The following is a 17,976-nucleotide window of genomic DNA, read 5'->3' as shown; positions in this document are numbered from 1 at the left end:
CACAGCCTCAGCTTTCCTTCAGAGGTCCGCTGTGTATTCCCCTCCAATTAGCATCATAATTAGCAACATTGGATGCTAATCCATGGCTAATTGGTTTTGATAGATCTCTAGAAACCAAAAGAAATTGTAGCGCAGCCTCTACCCTTGGACTGCAGCAGAAGGGCAGTTACTTATACTGTTTTCTGTTGTTTAAAGTTTTTGGTCAACAGAATGCATCCCCTCAAATAAAGTTCACTGTTTAAAGTACAGTAAAACTTCAAAAGGTCACAATTGATGAAACAGTTTTGTTTAAGTGAATTCATTTTCAAATGTTGGCTATACTTTTAAGAACACCAGGCTTTGTTAACAGGACAGAAGGATGATGAAATCTGCATATTATACATTTATTATTATACAGTTTGATTTTCTTCTTTTTGAATAATTCTGTGACAGAACTTGTATACGTACCTGTGAAAACCCTGTGTTCTCTCTCAGACACAGACTGTCCTTACTAGGTCTTTTTATGTCTTGTGGCAGCATTGTAGGTTTTAGTATTTCCAGGCTCTTTGACAGTGATAAATATTTCCACTCCAGAAGGTTGTAGAATTGTATGATCCAGTGGAAGGTGACGCAGTGGCAATTCCTGGGAGTAGAAGTAGAAGGTTCTGTCACTGAATAGAAGAATCATGAAAAATATCCTATCTTTCCTTGATTTTGGGTTACCGTGTGCTGTCAGCAAATCTTCAGCAAAATGACTACACAGTGTTTTTTTTTTTGTTTTTTTTAACACAGTGACAAACTTTTTGCGGAGAGGGTTAAGGGGGATGGTTTGGTGTACAAAGTTTCTGGCTATGAAAACAGAAACAATAGTTTGCATCTTATCAACATTCAATGATGACTTTTTTTTCTTTTTTTTTTAACAGTGACCACGTTCTTCTCCTAAATCTTAACAAGCAGTTTTTGATGCCTAAACTTAACCAAAATGTAAACAAGTCTTTTTGGGAGGCACTGAATAACAGTCTGTTTTCTTGTCTATGAATGAGAACTTGTTGCAAACATTTTAATGATGATCTGTTTTAGAGAATAAAAATGAATGTAACATGTTTTCTATTGGATTACAATGTTTTCTATATCCAAGGAAGTTATAATGTGACTAAAAATACCCTCTGATGTCCTTTTTATTTGTTCTCCTGCACGTGCACAAGGTTGACATGATACACTCTCCTGCCAAGGGTTTCACACTATTCCACTGATCCACAAGTAATAGTGATGCAAAGAAATGCACCAATTCTCCAACTGCTAGCAAATGTACAGTTCATGGATATAAATTCTACAGGTTTCAAAATTATTTGAACATCGACTTTGTAAATTTTTTTTATGTGACCAAGGAAATGCATTCATCATGTTTGTTAAACCTCAATGATACACGCAACGTGTTTTGTTGAAAAACACTGAAAGAATAGTAACTTTGCTTTGGGTTGGCTGTGGCTCAGGAAGTAGAGTGGTCATCCACCTGTCAGAAGGTCGGTGGTTTGATCCCTGGTCTGGCAGCCGACATGTTGAAGTATCCTTAGGCAAGATACTGAAGATACTGAACCCCAAATTGCCCCCGATGCTGTGCCATCGGTGTGCGAATGGTTAAAAGCTCGTAATGAGCTGGTGGCTGAGCCAACGTATGAATGTGTGTGTGAAAGAGTGAATGTAGACTCGTGTTGTAAAAGTGCTTTGAGTGGTCATCAGACTAGAAAAGCGCTATATAAATACAGTCCATTTTCAAGAAAACACCACAGGGCACCTTTAAAACAAACAAACAAAAAAAACATGGTTCACTGTGGTTTGGACATGCTGCTTCTAGAATTGGCACTGAAAGCTGGTCTCAGACTGAAATCCCACAGAACCCAGTAAGGAGGCTCACCCTGTACTCATAATGTAGAGTCATAAAATGTAACCTTATACATTGTCCTTTCTCCTCTTAAATTAATCATCCATGGACAAGTACACATGACTTATTCTCTTATTAGAGCCAATTTGAAGCTTGAAAGGTCGGTTCATGTACAGATAAGGCAGTTTGGCCCATGAATTGTCAAATTCATTCATGTAATTGCAGTAATTCGGCAGTTCTGTGCATTCACAATGGGAACATGTATAATAAGCTCAGACAGAATGGCAGCCATTTAAAGGGAAATAGCATAACATGTTGAAAGTTATATTATCTTTTCGAGATAATGTGTTCATCCGGACAGATAGGAAAGAATGTTTTATTATTTGATGGAGTTCAAAATGATTTAGATGCTCATATTTAAACAGTTGAATCAACACATTATCATATATGGTATTTTAGGGGTTTTGATATGATTAAAAGAGAAATGACAACATTTTAATGAATAGAGATGCCTAATTTCCACCAAGAACATTGGTTTTCCGGGTCTTGAGGTATCATTAAAGGACTGTGCAGCACAAGACTAAACTAATTAATTTCAAAATCCAAACTTCAATATTAATTCATTCAATATAAAACTGTGATCTAATTTTGTGTATTAACATGAAGAGCAGCAACTTGTACAACCCTATGTAATCATTTCAAAAATAATTTCCTCAAGAACAAGGAGGGGCTTCCTCAATCTCATATATCCACATTGACTCCGTGCCTCGCCTAAATTAGTCTCTCAGTTTAAGTTATAAATTATGTATCCTCACTCTTTTCTTATCATCATTTCATTCTAAATCAATTATTCTGTTCTCACAAAATAGAGAAAGAGGAAAAAGAAAAAGAGAATTGTTTTAGGAGAGGCTTCCTCAGCTTTGCTCCTTCACTGATGAAACATTTATCACTTGCATATTGTTTATGTTTTGCTTACTTGTCGATAAGGCTGGTGCAGCTGGCAGGTGGAGTGATTTAGATTGAAGGTAATGCAAAGAAATCCTGCAGGCTTCTTGTGCAGTACATCCAGTCAGTAAGGACAGAAAATACAGCCAAACAACAGCCTTGCTGGCTCGACTTGTCAGACAAGCACATTCTTTGACAGGAGGATTTGGAGCTTTTGTTAGTTGCTGTTGTTCTCAAGTTTTTTGCTTGAAGTATGCTTATTTGTTCATTCTAACAACACAAAAAGAAAAAATGGAGATGACAAACTGATAGACTGGTTTAAGGTCTATTCACATGGGGTTGGTTTGACAGTTCCATCTGAATTTTCCTTGTTCATAGATCTGTGCAGGACAAGACGGACCATAACAAATACATCTGGCCTATATTCCTTTCAAATATTCCACAAAAGTGACTAGTGCAGCTTAAAGAGACATGTCTCAGAGATATGCCTCAAACTTTTCAAATATCCATTGAAATATGTGAATATCTATTAAATGAATTGTCACAAAATTTAGTACAGATATTCATTATACAGTAAAGTGCGAGGCGCAAAGGGTTGCATTTAGTCTCTTAATTAATCATAGATGTGTTTTTGGATGTAACGTGAATTAAAACAATCAGAATGTCATCTCCTATTCCCTTTGAAAACAAGGTGTGCCTGCACCTGGCACACTGCTATTTAAATGTCAGATTTGGCAAGTTGGGGAAACGGATCTGCTCATGTGCAAAATGAAAGTAGCAGCAGACCATCTACGGGAGCAGCAGGAATCCACCAGTGCTCCCTGAGGCTGAATAATGTGCCCATTAAATAGCAGGAAAATACTTCACCATTGACTTTAGACTAGGTTTTTGTTGGTCAGTGGTGCAATCGTTTTCTGCTGCTTTGAGATAGCAGGGTGCTTCACAACATCTCATTTTAAGATCAGCACACATGGGCGCACAGATGAGCATAGGTACTTACACGAAGTGGGCGCTAGGCATGAAAATGACAACTGTGTTGGTCAGAAACTAGCCATGGCATGTGCACACTGCTTTTTGACAGGTGTAAGATAGGGCTTTAACCAATATTAACTCTGACTCGACTCATTAAATTCTGCCCACTGGTATGCTTTGTAAGCTTACTGTCAGTTAAAATGTCACTCTTCTGGCTACATCATCTAATTGGTAAAGGGGCAGGGTCCAACTGAGTTTTGACAGTCATCTTATCTGGCTCCATCTTATCTGGCTCCAGCCATTTCAGCATGGGATTGTGATGTGTGCTTATTTTGTGAGGCTAAATTAATGGAATCACAGACAAGTTCAATATCTATAACTGAGAATGATAGTATTACCACCCTCCTCTGCAGCTCGACAGAGCTTTTCAGCCCAGTTCAGATAATTGTTTTGGTTTTACAATTACTTTTTGGTTCAGTCACAGCAATCTTCATGATTCATGTTTCCAACAGCAACACCAAGCTGCAAATGGGCCAGCAGTTGGTGGCCAGCAGATAAAGAAAGTTGAACTGGAGTTCTTAGGAGCTTGTGGAGACTAAACAAGAGCTGAAAAGAGAGTGAATATTGAATTTTGTACATTTCTAGTATTCCCCCGCTTGTCAAATTGTCTTGGAGTTCTTCTTGCTCGTGAACAGAAATTGCATAATGTAAATTTAAAAAGCATTTTCTATTCCCCGGTTCTTTAGGGGAATATTGTATTTGCAGAGGAAACTGGGGAGACTGGGAATACACGGGATTGTCTTAATTAACTTTCTCTGTGCCTGCTTCAAAGCAGGCACAGAGAAAGTATTTGACACTGGCTGCCAAACTGTCATCTGCTGGAATTTAACAATGGTACAAATGGAAAAATAAATACATCAATTTCTGTATTATTATAAAGGCATCCGGAATTCACAAGTACACCACTGATTATTTCTACAGTATTATGATGGTTTGTATTGAGTTTGTGAGTTCCATAACATAAAACCTCAGAACCGTTCTGTAGACTGCTAAATTTGTACTTGAAAGCATATATTCCATATATCCCTTCTTTTTTTTTTTTTTTTTTTTGTTAGTTTGTTATTGTCTGAGCACGTCAGTTACAAAAATTACATACAGTTTGTACAAAGGCAACACATAAATGGTGTACAGGCTCCCATCTGTGTAATTTTGTAAAGTGATTATAGAGTTCTGTCATCCTGTGCAAACCGGCAATTAGCAGCACGCTCAAAATTAATGGGCTTAAAGCCACAAAATTGTTTTTAATCAGAGCTTGGCATTGACACTTGGACTACTTTGACAAAACAGTTCTCCACAATGAAACACAGCATTTTTGAGAGATTGTTTATTTAGAACAGGTTTGCTGAGTGGTATGATTTTCTTGAAATTAACCTCTATAAATAAGTGCACATAATCAGAGAGGTTTCATAAGAGGTTTCCTAAGAGTATGCCACTGTCAATTAATGTGCTCAGGCAGTTCTTTCTCTTGTTTGTTCAGTTTGTTGGTACTTTTGCAAGTGTCTTTCTCTTTTATTATTTTTTCTTAAACAACCTTTTGATCATGGATTTCATCTTCTCTCTTTCAGGAAGTGCAGACCTTTGACAAGCCTCTGACCGAAGAATCAGCTGTTAACATTCTGCTGTCATCATGAAGAAGAAGTTCTGGCCATTGTGGATATTATAGCAGGTGTTTAGCACTAGTTTGCAGTGGACTTCACTAGAAATATATGGACTGGTTTAAGCCACTTGCACTTGCACATTTTGTTTCTCTTCTGAATTTCTCAAATAAATCCTAATGGTCCTCAGCTGTGGGAACAATGTTGCAAGGAAGAAAACCACCGCATATTAAGGAACATCTGATGTCCTCACAAAGTCAGTGAACCAGATTATGGAATTATTTTTAATTTTTCTGAGGGAACTGGATGAAATGGTTATTTGGACTGCACCATGTGGACTCTGCTGGCTATTCACTGTGAAAAGGACTGTAAACCTGCGTGCTTGAGTGTATTTGTGGTTGCATACAATTGTTTGTGTATTCCCACGGTGGTATGACACAGTGCAAGTGAGAGGAGAAGACATTTTCGGACAATTCTTTCTTTACAATGAGAGTTCCAGCCGGCGTGGCTGCAGTTTCCTGTCTTTGTCCTCTGGTGGTCTTCCTATGTGTTGTTTCCCAGAGTTGTTGTGGGACCCGGGTCAATCTGAGCCCTCACACTAACCCCAACCCCAGCCTGTACACTAATCCCTGGCACAAGTCACTGCCTGAACCAACTCTGCATCCAAGCTCCAACCCCGAAAAACGTATGTCTCCAGTGAGGCCCAGCCAGCTCTCGAGCTCCAGTCCAAACTTATGGAGCAAGTCTCAGCTAAAACCTAGTCTGGACACCATGTCATATCTTACCAGCAACCACAGGTCTAGCACAAACTTTCCATTGACGATCTCCCAGACCACACCAAGCTCAAACACCAGACTCATTCTACAGCGTGTACACAAACAGGGCTCTAATTCAAGGCAAGTGTTGGCATACAAATCCATTTCTAATCAGATAGCAAGAAATACCTCAAACAATCCAAATCAGTCTTCAAAAATCAACCCCAATATCAATCCAAAAGTAAGGATTGGATCACTGTCACAAACAATGGTAAATACCAAATCTTACTCCAAGATCTCCAACCCAAACTCCAGGGCATCCATCAGAGCACAGAAGAACCAGACCAGGTTACCTGACACAGACAAGGATTCTCACCATCGTCCCAAGAGAGGCTGGATCTGGAACCAGTTCTTTGTTTTGGAGGAACACATCGGACCTGAACCTCAATACGTAGGAAAGGTAAGATATTTTATTGTTTTTCTTCCAATGGAGGACATAGATCCAAAAAATCCATTTTATTTTTCCTTACCCCTTTCGTGTCTTTTCTGAACATGTGTTGAGCAGAGAGCATGCACTTGTTGGTGCTTGTTTAATACATTTTAAGAAGTAATTACTTGATCTAAGCTTAATTGTTCATGTTCTGATGAGATAATTAGGAACTTGGGAACAAAATGCAGACTCTACTTTTTTTTGTGCCTGAAAATTACAGCAGTGTTTAGCTGCAGTGCTGGCAAGGCTGCAATGTGCTTTATGCAGTATTCAGAATATAGTTGTATGTATGTTTTTTTAATGCCATTACATGTAAAATTGTTATCTGATTATGGGATTTTCTGAATTAACGTGAATGCATTAGCAGAGAGCATTAGCATTAGCAGAGAGAGGGTGTAGTAGCGTGCATAGCTTCCTGCCACAGTATTTTTGACACTACCACTAGAAGTCACCAAGGATAGAAAATCAGAAATCTCCAATATAGTCCAGTCCAATATATACAGTGTGTATATATATGTGTGTGTGTGTGTGTGTGTGTGTGTGTGTGTGTGTGTGTACTTCTTTAAAGCTGCAATTACTGCTAACCAACTAGAGAGTGATACAATAATTATCTGCAGGTTTACATTGTCACGTTATTTTCACATGGTCGCTATTGTCGTTAGACGGTTCTGAAAATATTGATTATAGTTGCTTTAAGAAGGTGGGAGCTTTGTGCAAGAATGTGGTTGCATTTGTTGGTTATTATCCTGTTATATGATCTTTAATGATCAGAATATGAAGAAATTTTATTGTCATGATTGACCACTTTTGGCAAATCAGTCATTCAAGTACGAGTGAAATAATTTGCACACAAAGTCAGTATTTTTGATAGTATTTTCGTAATGAACACTATTGTCAAAATCAGGTTTTTGTCATTGGGATTGAAAATGTGTTCCTTCAAACAGATCACTGCATCATATAATACCTACTAGCCTTCAGCAGTTTGTTTTTATTCAGCCCCTCTTTATTAAGGTCATAGAACCTAGAATGCAAATAATTGTAGAGATGCAGGTTGAGATGGAGGAAAACAGTTAGAGAGCAACCTCAGAGGAACAATCATCAAGAAAATATGACTGTGACTATTATCCAGTACAGCCAATGTGGGGACGTCACTTTCTGTGTGAATCTGATGAAAGGATTCAGTCCTGCTGTCTACACTGCACTATGAATATGAATGTCAAAATCACAAAGCATGTGTGTTGCTCAGATACAATGGCTTATCCTTGCAAATGTCAGTAATTTCACAGCCATTTCACCCTCTAGCAAGACACAAAAGTCTATATGAAGTTGCCAAATGTTGGTTTTACATTGCCCACAATTTGTACATTCAATTATACAGCATATTATAGCTATATGTTTGGTGGCTGAAGATATTTAATGGGTTGGTAATCCAGTTAGACTGAAAAGATATATACTGTAGAACCAATTTCTGGTGATGCAGCTAAGCACATTTCACTGGAGAAACACTGCTGTTCGTCTGCATCTGCTTATATTTTCGAGCTCAAAAAGAATAGTGCATCCTTTTCACTTTCTCTTAGAGAAATACTCTGTAGTGGAATCATTTCACGATACAAACTTCAAACACACATGATACATCTTACATTTGACTCAAACATTTTTTTTGATGATATGGTGCCAGCCTGTCTTGGATTTCACTTCTAAGGTTGTACAATCAATCTGATGCAGCTTTCTTGCTGTCCACCCACAGTTGCTCAGTGGGTGGGATAGACTGAGATATGCACACCTTTGAAAATTAATACTTAGACACAGTCCATTGCATTGAACAGTGGTTGTCTACCTATCTGGATGCTTAAGCTATTAGGGAATCAATATGATTTTGTTTGTTTGCTAAGCTTAGTTAGCTAGAAAACATCAACTGTAGCATTACATTTAATGTTGTTCAAAGTTTTTTGGAAATACGGAGATACTCAACAAATGACTTGGAGGTCAGTGTTCCTTGATATTTTAATTTTTTTGATCAGGAAGAATTTACAAGAACAAAAATATGAAATTTTAAAGTAATTTTGTTATTATTAGCAATATTCTACTCAAAAGGGAAAAAAGGTTTTAAAAATGATTGAGTTGAACATTTTGTTGTGTATATTTGTAATGCAGTTTAAGAGCAGACAGATTAAAAAAGCTAGCATCGCATTGTCTTATAACAATGTAGAACTGAACGCCATTGTGACGTATCTCAAATCAAGCAACTTAAAAGAATAATGTACGGTTTTATTAAACTAACTGGGTTAATCTAATTATTCCCACCGCACGGGGTGCAGTTTGACTGGTGAAACAGTGTCATACTCAGCTCCGACACAATCTCTGTCTTTTCCCAGGTGTTTATTTTTCTTCATCAGCAACTCCACACATGCTTTGACTTAGTATAAACATTCATCGTGCCGTCGGTAGTAGCAGTTGGCTACAGAAGCAGGTAATCAACTGGAAAACACGAATGTAAACAAAATCGCTACCTTAATGCCACAGATACATTATCCATTATGTAACCTTCATACAGGAACATTTTTCTGATATTTAACACAAGTTATGATTAACTCACCAGCTCGGCTTCACCGGTCAAAACGTGGTATGGTAAGTTATAATAACCACCGACTGAAACAATACATGGTGGACCCTAGAGGGCGCTACGAACTCGCACCAGTATAAAACAGTATTAACCATTTAACATATTTGAAATAAGGAGAAATCCACACAAATAAACTAAATTATCATACTGTACAGGTCTGCATTAAAATAAAGATGGAACTTTACCACCTTTTTTAATGAATGCAGCCTTGGCCAGGAGGAGAGGTCATGAGGTGGTGTCCAACCTTCAACAGAGTGTTGTGATCCTTATCCAGAGAACTCTCCAGCTGATAGGTCAGCAGTGGTGGCTGTCCTTGATCCTGTGCCAGCACCAACAGGATATTGTTTCTGCTGTTTCCCCCCACCTTTAGGGAGCTGTTTTTCTCTTGTGGCCCTCCCTTGTACTTTTGTCAACAGATTCCAAACAGACTGTAAACAGCTATGTTCAACACCCTTTTTCCTGACAATCCTCGACCGGTTGTTGGTATTTGGTCTTCTTTCTCTTTGCTTCATCTTCATAGCCCTCCTTCCGTGATTGGTGATTTTCTTTCCTTCAGGAGACCAGACAATGACTTGTGATGTCAGGTTGTGGACAGTATCGCTGCCTGGGTTGACTGTAGCAGGTTTTGTTTGGCTTCACCCTGAGCGACCAGCCTCTGCCCCTCTTTGGGTGAAGTCATGGTTTTCAGCAGTGTTTTGGCTGGATGCCTCTTTGCCTTAGGGTTAGGGTTAGGATTAGGATGTCTGCAAGTGTTGTTAACACCCATCATACTGTAATGGCATCAGTATCTCCCTTGGATTAAAATAGTTTTGCAGCCTGAAAGGATGTGCACCATGATTCCTTTCCCTCCACATAGCTTGCAGAGAGGGTCCTTCTTCAAATGACTCCAGTCTCCACAGTTCGGCCCATGCCATGGTTCTCTTAGGGAGCTCTAAACTTGTGCAGGCACCCTGAGTTATGACCTCAATGGATTTAGCTGTTACCCTTTTTTTCTGGCTTTGTGCATCATCCTGGATCAAGGTTCTCTTTTCCCCGAAGGTTGGACCTTAATCATTGCTGGAAATGTGAAGTTCCTACGTCTGGTCCTCCAATGCAAGAATTTCCAATGATGTCCTTGTCATAAGAAAGCATTCTGCCTGACTGACTGCAGTGCTAGTGGTCCACTTCTGCATGAATCTTGTTTTTATGCCAGCTTCCCTGATGAGTGGATCTTGGTAGTGTTCGTATGTCAAGGAAAGTCTGCACATGGCAACTTTGTACTCCTGTACAACAGAGGACAGGGGGAGCTAGAGCTGTCTACCTTCCTCTCTACTCTCTCAACTGTTATCATAAGTGATTGGTAACCAAAGGTTGCCTGGGCAAAAGATGGCTGGGAGACTTAAAGAAAACAAAAAAGAATGAAGAAAAGATTTTAACAACTTTAAATTTAAATCTTGAAGATCTTCATGAAATTTAACCTCCATTTTTGATAGTCTTGGGCCAGTAATGTAGAGGGCATTCTGGTTCAAATTACACAAATTGACCAGATTTAACATTCATTTGATACTTCATATTCTCTTCACTTTAAGCTGTTGTTGTGATGTGACTTTGAGGCCAAAAAGTTCTGTATACCTGAAGGGGAATGCAGACTTGGGTGATCTTGTTTAATGCTGTTAAAAAAATAATAGATAAAGGCATCAGTTTTCCATGGTCTTGCTGAAATGCTGTAAATGTAGTGATATAAAGAATCTGACCAAGCCTTCAGTGCCAACTTTTATTACTTGTCCCTTTTCCATGTTGGCTACAATTAATAGAATTCTGTCACTACTCTATAGATAACAAAGTGAAGAGGTTAGAGCGGTAGTCTCTCAACAACAGTATATCAGCAACATTGTAAACTATATGGGTGCAAATGCAACTGAATGAAAAGATATGCTTACTATCATATACATACCTTTTTTTTTTTTAATTCAGTAAGGAATTTTGCCACCTGGAAAACTGAGATACAAATATAAAATAGAAAAATATTTATACCAAATGGTTTTAGTTTCAGTTTCACTTGAAACACAAATGTTTATTTCATAGCAACGATATTTCTATGAGAGAAGTTAACAGATAACCAAAGTTAATAGGACTCAACATCTGGGAACAAAATCAATCACAAAAACCTATTTACTGCTATAACAGTGTCATAGAAAACCAGTGTTTACCTACACATCATATAAATGAATAAAGGATTAAATCTGATGACCAAAAAGTTTCATAAATACTTAAGCTGCAACTAAATATTATTGTCATCATTGATCAATCACTTATGGAAGCCCTGAGAGGCAAGGTGAAAAAAGACATTTTTTCCAGGCAATGTCAGCCAAACAGCTTGCATCAAGCTGCAACTAATTTAGGGACAATTCCCACAATTTCATCATCTTTTTTTTTTTCTTCGTCTTTTTTTTGCTCCCCTTAAAGGCAAGGTTAAAAAAAAAAAAAAGAAAAAAAAAGAAAAATTACAGGCAAAATCTAAATTACTCTCCTCTGTATGACATTATATTTCGTCCTCACTACATTAGCCAACACTTCCTGCAATTTTTTTTTTTCACCTAGCCTTTCCAGCCTTCGATAATCACTTGATTATTTTGCCAACTGATTCATTTTCAAGTCCAGCAGTTCACAATCAACACTTTATATTACTTGGATATGCATTCATTTTTCTTCACACAAGACATAGTGATCCTGGAATTGACTGTGTTTGGACTTTGCATACTAGATAGATAGATAGATAGATAGATAGATAGATAGATAGATAGATAGATATAGACTGTATATATGATCTTAGGGGTAAGGGTGTATGTCTGGGTTTGAATGAACTACCATTCCAATAAAAATTTGCATAAAATGCCTGTCCATGGCATACTCAAAGAAAATTGAAAGTTGCTCATTATATTCATGAAATCTACATTGCAGGCTAATTTGAAAGAAGAAAACATTTTTCTGCTGATTATTATCACATTTTGGAATAAATATTTTTACTGTGGTGGATTGTCTGGACCTTTGCCAATGTTACAAGACTGTTATGTTGGAGTGTTATCGATCTGTTGATCACTGAGAGACATAATCTGTGAGTTGCCTCAATGTTGCACTAATTTTATCAAAGCTTGTCTGCTATTGGTGTTTATTGTGCCCCCTGTTGTGAGTGTATCTTGAGATGGTTTGCATCAGTCAATTCACAAGAATCTTAGCTTTCTAACACTGTATAATATGAGTATAAATGTGTAAATGTGAATGCAGCGCTTGTGTCAATAGATGGGAAGACCAATAAAGGATAACATTCTCCTATGGCCCACAGGTGGATCAGTAGGTGGGGCCACCTACGCTCAACAAAAATCTAAATGCATCAAATTTGTTTTTGCTCTCATTTTTCACGGATTGAAGTGGAAGTAAAAGAGCTAAAACGTTTTCTGTGCACAGAAGAGACTTATTTCTCTCAATAGCAAAATAAAATTTGTATTATTGAGCACTTCTCCTTTGCCAAGGTAATCCAACCACCTGAAACATGTGGCATGTCAAGATGCTGATTAAACAGCATTATTATTTGCATTGAACTACAAACTTCGCATGACTAGGACTACACATATTCATTTATGTCTGTGTGTGTGTGTGTGTGTGTGTGTGTGTGTGCGCTATGGAGGCATAAAACCAGTCAGTATCTGGTGTGACTACTGTGTGTCTCATGCAGTGCGCATGTGTCTAATGCAGTGTGCATGTGTGCCTCATCACCTCATCGCCTTCTCAGGGTGTTGATTGTGGCCACTCCTCTTCAATGGTTTTGTGAAGCTGCCGAATATTGACAGGAACTGAAACACGCTGTCATGCACGCCGATCCAGAGAATTCCGGACATGCTCAATGAGTGACATGTCTGGTGAATATGCAAAGCATGCAAGAACTTCCATGAATTGTGTACAGATTCTTGCAACATTGGCCCATTTATGATAATCATGCTGCAACATGAGGTGAGGGCGGTGGATGAATGGCCCAACAATGGGCCTTGCAATCTCATTGAGGTATTTGTGTGCATTCTAATTCTCAGCAATAAAATGTACCTGAGATTTTGTCCATAGCTTATGTCTGCCCATACCATAACCTCACCCCCACCATGGGGCACTCGGTTCAGAATGTTGACATTACCACACCGCTGACCCACATGATGCAATACACACTGTCTGCCATCTGTCCAGTACAGTGAAAACCGAGATTTCATCCCTGAAGAGAACACTCCTCGAAAGTGCTAGACACCATTAAAAGTGAGCATTTGCTCACTCAGACTGGTTACGACAATGAACTGCCGTCAGGTGTAAAGTCAAAGACCCTGGTGAGGATGCAGAGCATGCAGACGAGCTTCTCTGAGATGGCTTCTCAGATTTTGTGAAGAGGTTCTTTGGTTTTTCAACCTAACTGTTGCATCAGCTGTCTAGGTGGCTGCTCACATAAGATCTTACAAAGAAGGAAGCTGGATGTGGAGATTAAGGGCTGGTGTGGTTACACATGGTCTACAGCTGTGAGGCCAGTTTGAGGTACTGCCAAATTGCACAAAAAACAAAATTGTGAACTGGTGTGTCAGGTTGCTGTTTAAGAAGCTGGAACCAATGATGATTATGAATGAAACTACGAGTAGAAGCGGTGACTAATGGTCCATTGGTCATCTTATGAAGGCTCCTACCTCAGACATGTCGGACATGGCAGTTCAACAAGGACTGAATGAAAATAGTAAAGGCTTTTTTACAAACATGAGGGCATTTAGGTGCCTTTCATCCACACACAAACTCAATTTTAGGTAACTGAAAATGGAACTTTTGGAAAACTCCTTGCAGGGTGAAGGCATTCAGAAACTTTGTTTGCAGTGGTGACATGTAGAGAGAGAAAACAGAGCTTTTGACTTGGGCGAACCATTATCTCATCTGTTTGATGATCTCTTTTGTTTACATGGGGTGACTTTGTGCAGTGACAGACGTGGCCCAATAGTGCTGGTGCTAACCTTGCTATCAGGGGTTTTAACGTGTTCGCACATAAATGCACAGTTGCTTTTCCACTTTTTTTGAGGAACAGAGGCATCAGAATGTGCTGCAGAGGTCACAGATACTTAATCCAACACTCCCATGGCACAGACCTCACAATCAACATCACTGGTTTTGGACGAGACCTGGTCCACTATGCTGCCTCAGGGTCCTGGAGGCGTACAGGTCCTGAAGAGATGGGAGATTGCAGCCAATCACCTTGTCATTCGGTCTGCAGAGAAGGTGATTGGCTGCAATCTCCCATCTCTTCAGGACCTGTACGCCTCCAGGACCCTGAGGCGTGCAGAAAAGATTGTGGCTGATCCCTCTCACCCCGGACGCAAACTCTTTGAGTCACTCCCCTCTGGCAGGAGGCTGTAGTCCATCAGGACCAAAACCTCACGCCACAAGAACAGTTTTTTCCTGTCTGCTATCAGCCTTATCAACAAGGCCCGGAACCCCCCCCCCCCCCCGACACTCTTCACATTCCACCTCAGACTCATTTTGTCACATTGATATAAATATAACTCTATGCGTTACATTAACGCTCAACTTGGACTTCTTTCTGAAAAATAGACTGTGTTTCCGGAAAATAGCAAACAACAAAAAACAGACTTGTGTATATATATTTAAATTGTTATATTTTGTGCTCTTATTTTAGCAGATGTGTCATGCACCAATTTCACCACAACAAATTCCTCGTATGTGTAAAAGCGTACTTGGCAATAAAGCTTTTTCTGATTCTGATTCTGCCTTTGCCATAGTAGGATTCGTAATATAGGGGGTCAGACCTCTACTAATCTTCCAGTAGTAGTTTTCAGGTTTCTGATTAGCCAACATAGCTTTAAGGTTCTCATACGTTCTCATATGGACAGGATTTTTTTTTTTTTTTTTTCTTGAGAACGAAGTAGGAGAAACCCTGTTTTAAGAAATACCTTTGTGCATGCGGACTAGGCATTGGACTGTGTCTAGACAGAATATTAGGCCAGGAGCAGGACGATTATCATGGTACTGCTAACACCCATAACTCTGTGTATGTATGCATACACATGGTGAGTGGCCAGTGGTCGGTCTGTCCAATGGCCAGCTGGGACGCATGAATGCAATGAGTCTGATCTAATCTGCTTTGACAGTGACATTGCGTGACATTGACACTGCACTCTTTATGAAGGTGAGGACTTGAGCTGGGACTAAGACCTTAGGGGGTTTCATTGTGTATGTGTGTCTTTGTGTGTGTGTTAGTGCGTGATGGTATGTTATGTGGCTGGCTCACTGAAGGTGGAAACAGATGTGCTTAAGGTGCAAAAAAAAAAGCACACATGACGAAAAAGTGAGGTACACACACACACACACACACACACACACACACACACACACACACACACACTCGGAGCTCCCTGGGGCACACTGAGTCATTGTTTGTAGGGTGCTGTGACGGCTGAGCTACGTTTTTTCTCACTCAGATGAAGCCTCGCTTTCTATTGATTACTCTGAGCACAGCAACAGGGAGGATGAAGTGCAAGCCTGGCACCTTCTTCAGAAACATACTCTGTGCACGCACACACAGGCACACAGAAACTCATATATTGTGCATCAACTTTGACTGATGGAGAGAGCTATTCTGCTCAGAGGAAGGCGGTGGAAAAACAGGTGAGGTAAGGTGAGAAATGAATTGTATAGAATAGGAGAGAGCAGCAGAGAGGGAAGCCAAGGCAAAAATAGGAAGACAAAATGAGGTTAGCAAAAGAACAGTGAGCGAGAGCAGATGAAACTTCATCCTCAATAAGCCTGCTAGATATGAAAATGCATGTAAACAAGAAGCATTCACACTAGTGTTTTCAGGTCATTCTCACAGACACCTAAACAATATAAAAATGACTAAACATCTTCTTCAGCCTCTTTTGAGGCTTTTGGCAAACACCAAAATTGTAGCAGTCCTGTTTTTCAATAAAGCTGGACTCAAAAATGAGTTGCTCTCATTTATCTATTTTTCTGTTTCTGTTGTCAGATAAATGAGCAACCATAAAATAGTCCTCAAACCCCAGTACTTGTTGCATGAGTAATTTCTGTACTGTGAGACAGAAATATTAAATCACTATTTTATGATGTTGTCAGCTTATCGATTGCAGCTGTACTTTTCTGCTAACCATGGATATGTTGAAACTTCAACTCTTTATGTTTCAATTTGTATGTAGTGACAATGGTGCGGTCATGGTCTGGTGGTGGCTTAGGCACAAAAGTGACTAGGTTAGGGTTAGGAAAAATGTTTTGGCTCAAAATATCCAGGTTTGGAAAATATCAGGTCATGTACGTTTACTGGTAATCTGAGCCATGTCACGTTGATATCTATTGTAGAAATATTGAAATTATGTATATGAAACATGCAAGTTGACTTTCATCTTAAAAATAAGGTGGGCTTTGTTCTGTATTTGTCCTGTTGTTAACAATATCAAGTATGAAAAGACCAAAACTGACAATGTGTTGGTCGTCTCTCCCTTCCCCACCCGTCTGTCTCTCAGCTCCAATTTTTAAAAATGACTCACAAATACACAGTATAATTAAAAAGGCTTAGTGTTTTCCTATAACAGCTGTTTTAAGTTTTCAACAACATTACTCAAACAGGAGCAAACAGTTTATTTTCGGCGGCCTATTTTCAACAGCAGATTATTACACATTTGATGCTGTAGTGAGTACTTTACAGAGAAGCTGTATGTTGGATTGACTGCAGTTGACAAATATTTTTCTGGACAGCAGTGAAGCTCAGTGGCAAAGACAAATAAGACATTTCAGGCTTTGGATACACACACAATACTTAGACAGTGGGATACATACACAATCATTCATTTCAATAAGACCACTGCATTGACATAGCAGGAGTGCTAATGTACAGGGCTTTGTCTGCAACAAGCTGACTGAACTCTGACCTCAGTGTCATCACAATGGGTTGGGCACATAATCACACATTCCTGGCAGATTATATTATAATGTCAGTGGTGTGACTTTACCTCAGCTGTTACAATGGATGACAAAATAATTGTAGCTGTGCTAAATAAAGAGTATAGTATTATAAAGCACAGCGCTTTGTTCTGACTGATACGCCTTTGAAGAAACCAATGAATCCTGCACACTGTCAATGACTACCACTGACCGTCACTGGGTTAAATTCTGTCTGTCCATCACTTGTACTTGATTAATATTTCAGTACTCAAACCTCCACCATGTTAAATTTACCCTAATGAAGCTGAGGCCTGAAAAAGCATCAATAAAATGAGCACAAGTGATTGTCAGTGTGCTGGATTCTTTGATGTCCTACCAAGACTGTTTGATCCTACACACCCATCAATGCAACAGCTTTGTTATAATTGTTACCTTTTGGCTGATACTCAATACTAATGGCTCCATTATGCCAACTGGCCTTTCTGTATTGTATTTAATTATCTCACTGGTATCTGATGCAACATTTCCCCACCATTGCAGCCCTGTTTTAACACAGTACTGTATTTGGTCTGAACACCCACTTTGCGTGGGTGTACTCCAAGAAGAAGAATTACTCCCCTTGGGGGAAATATAATGTTTTCACTCCATTGTTATTATACATACAGACATAGGCCTGAAATACACACATGCACGCATGCACACACAAAACA

At 39.2% G+C, this 17,976-nt stretch overlaps 1 protein-coding gene across 1 annotated transcript in view; it reads left to right on the top strand.

Annotated features, from left to right (window-relative positions):
* Nucleotides 1-17,976, top strand: part of LOC143329349 (cadherin-18-like) — a 194,364-nt gene that overhangs the window by 17,167 nt on the left and 159,221 nt on the right. The window contains exon 2 of the mRNA XM_076745192.1: nt 5,404-6,648. Within this exon, the coding sequence (XP_076601307.1) occupies nt 5,920-6,648 (729 nt within the window). The 5' untranslated portion in view covers nt 5,404-5,919. The remainder of the gene's footprint in view (nt 1-5,403; nt 6,649-17,976) is intronic.

This window comes from Chaetodon auriga, chromosome 12, assembly GCF_051107435.1.
Source record: "Chaetodon auriga isolate fChaAug3 chromosome 12, fChaAug3.hap1, whole genome shotgun sequence".
In the NCBI taxonomy this organism is placed as follows: domain Eukaryota; kingdom Metazoa; phylum Chordata; class Actinopteri; order Chaetodontiformes; family Chaetodontidae; genus Chaetodon; species Chaetodon auriga.
This window is presented reverse-complemented; position numbering and strand designations above follow the sequence as displayed.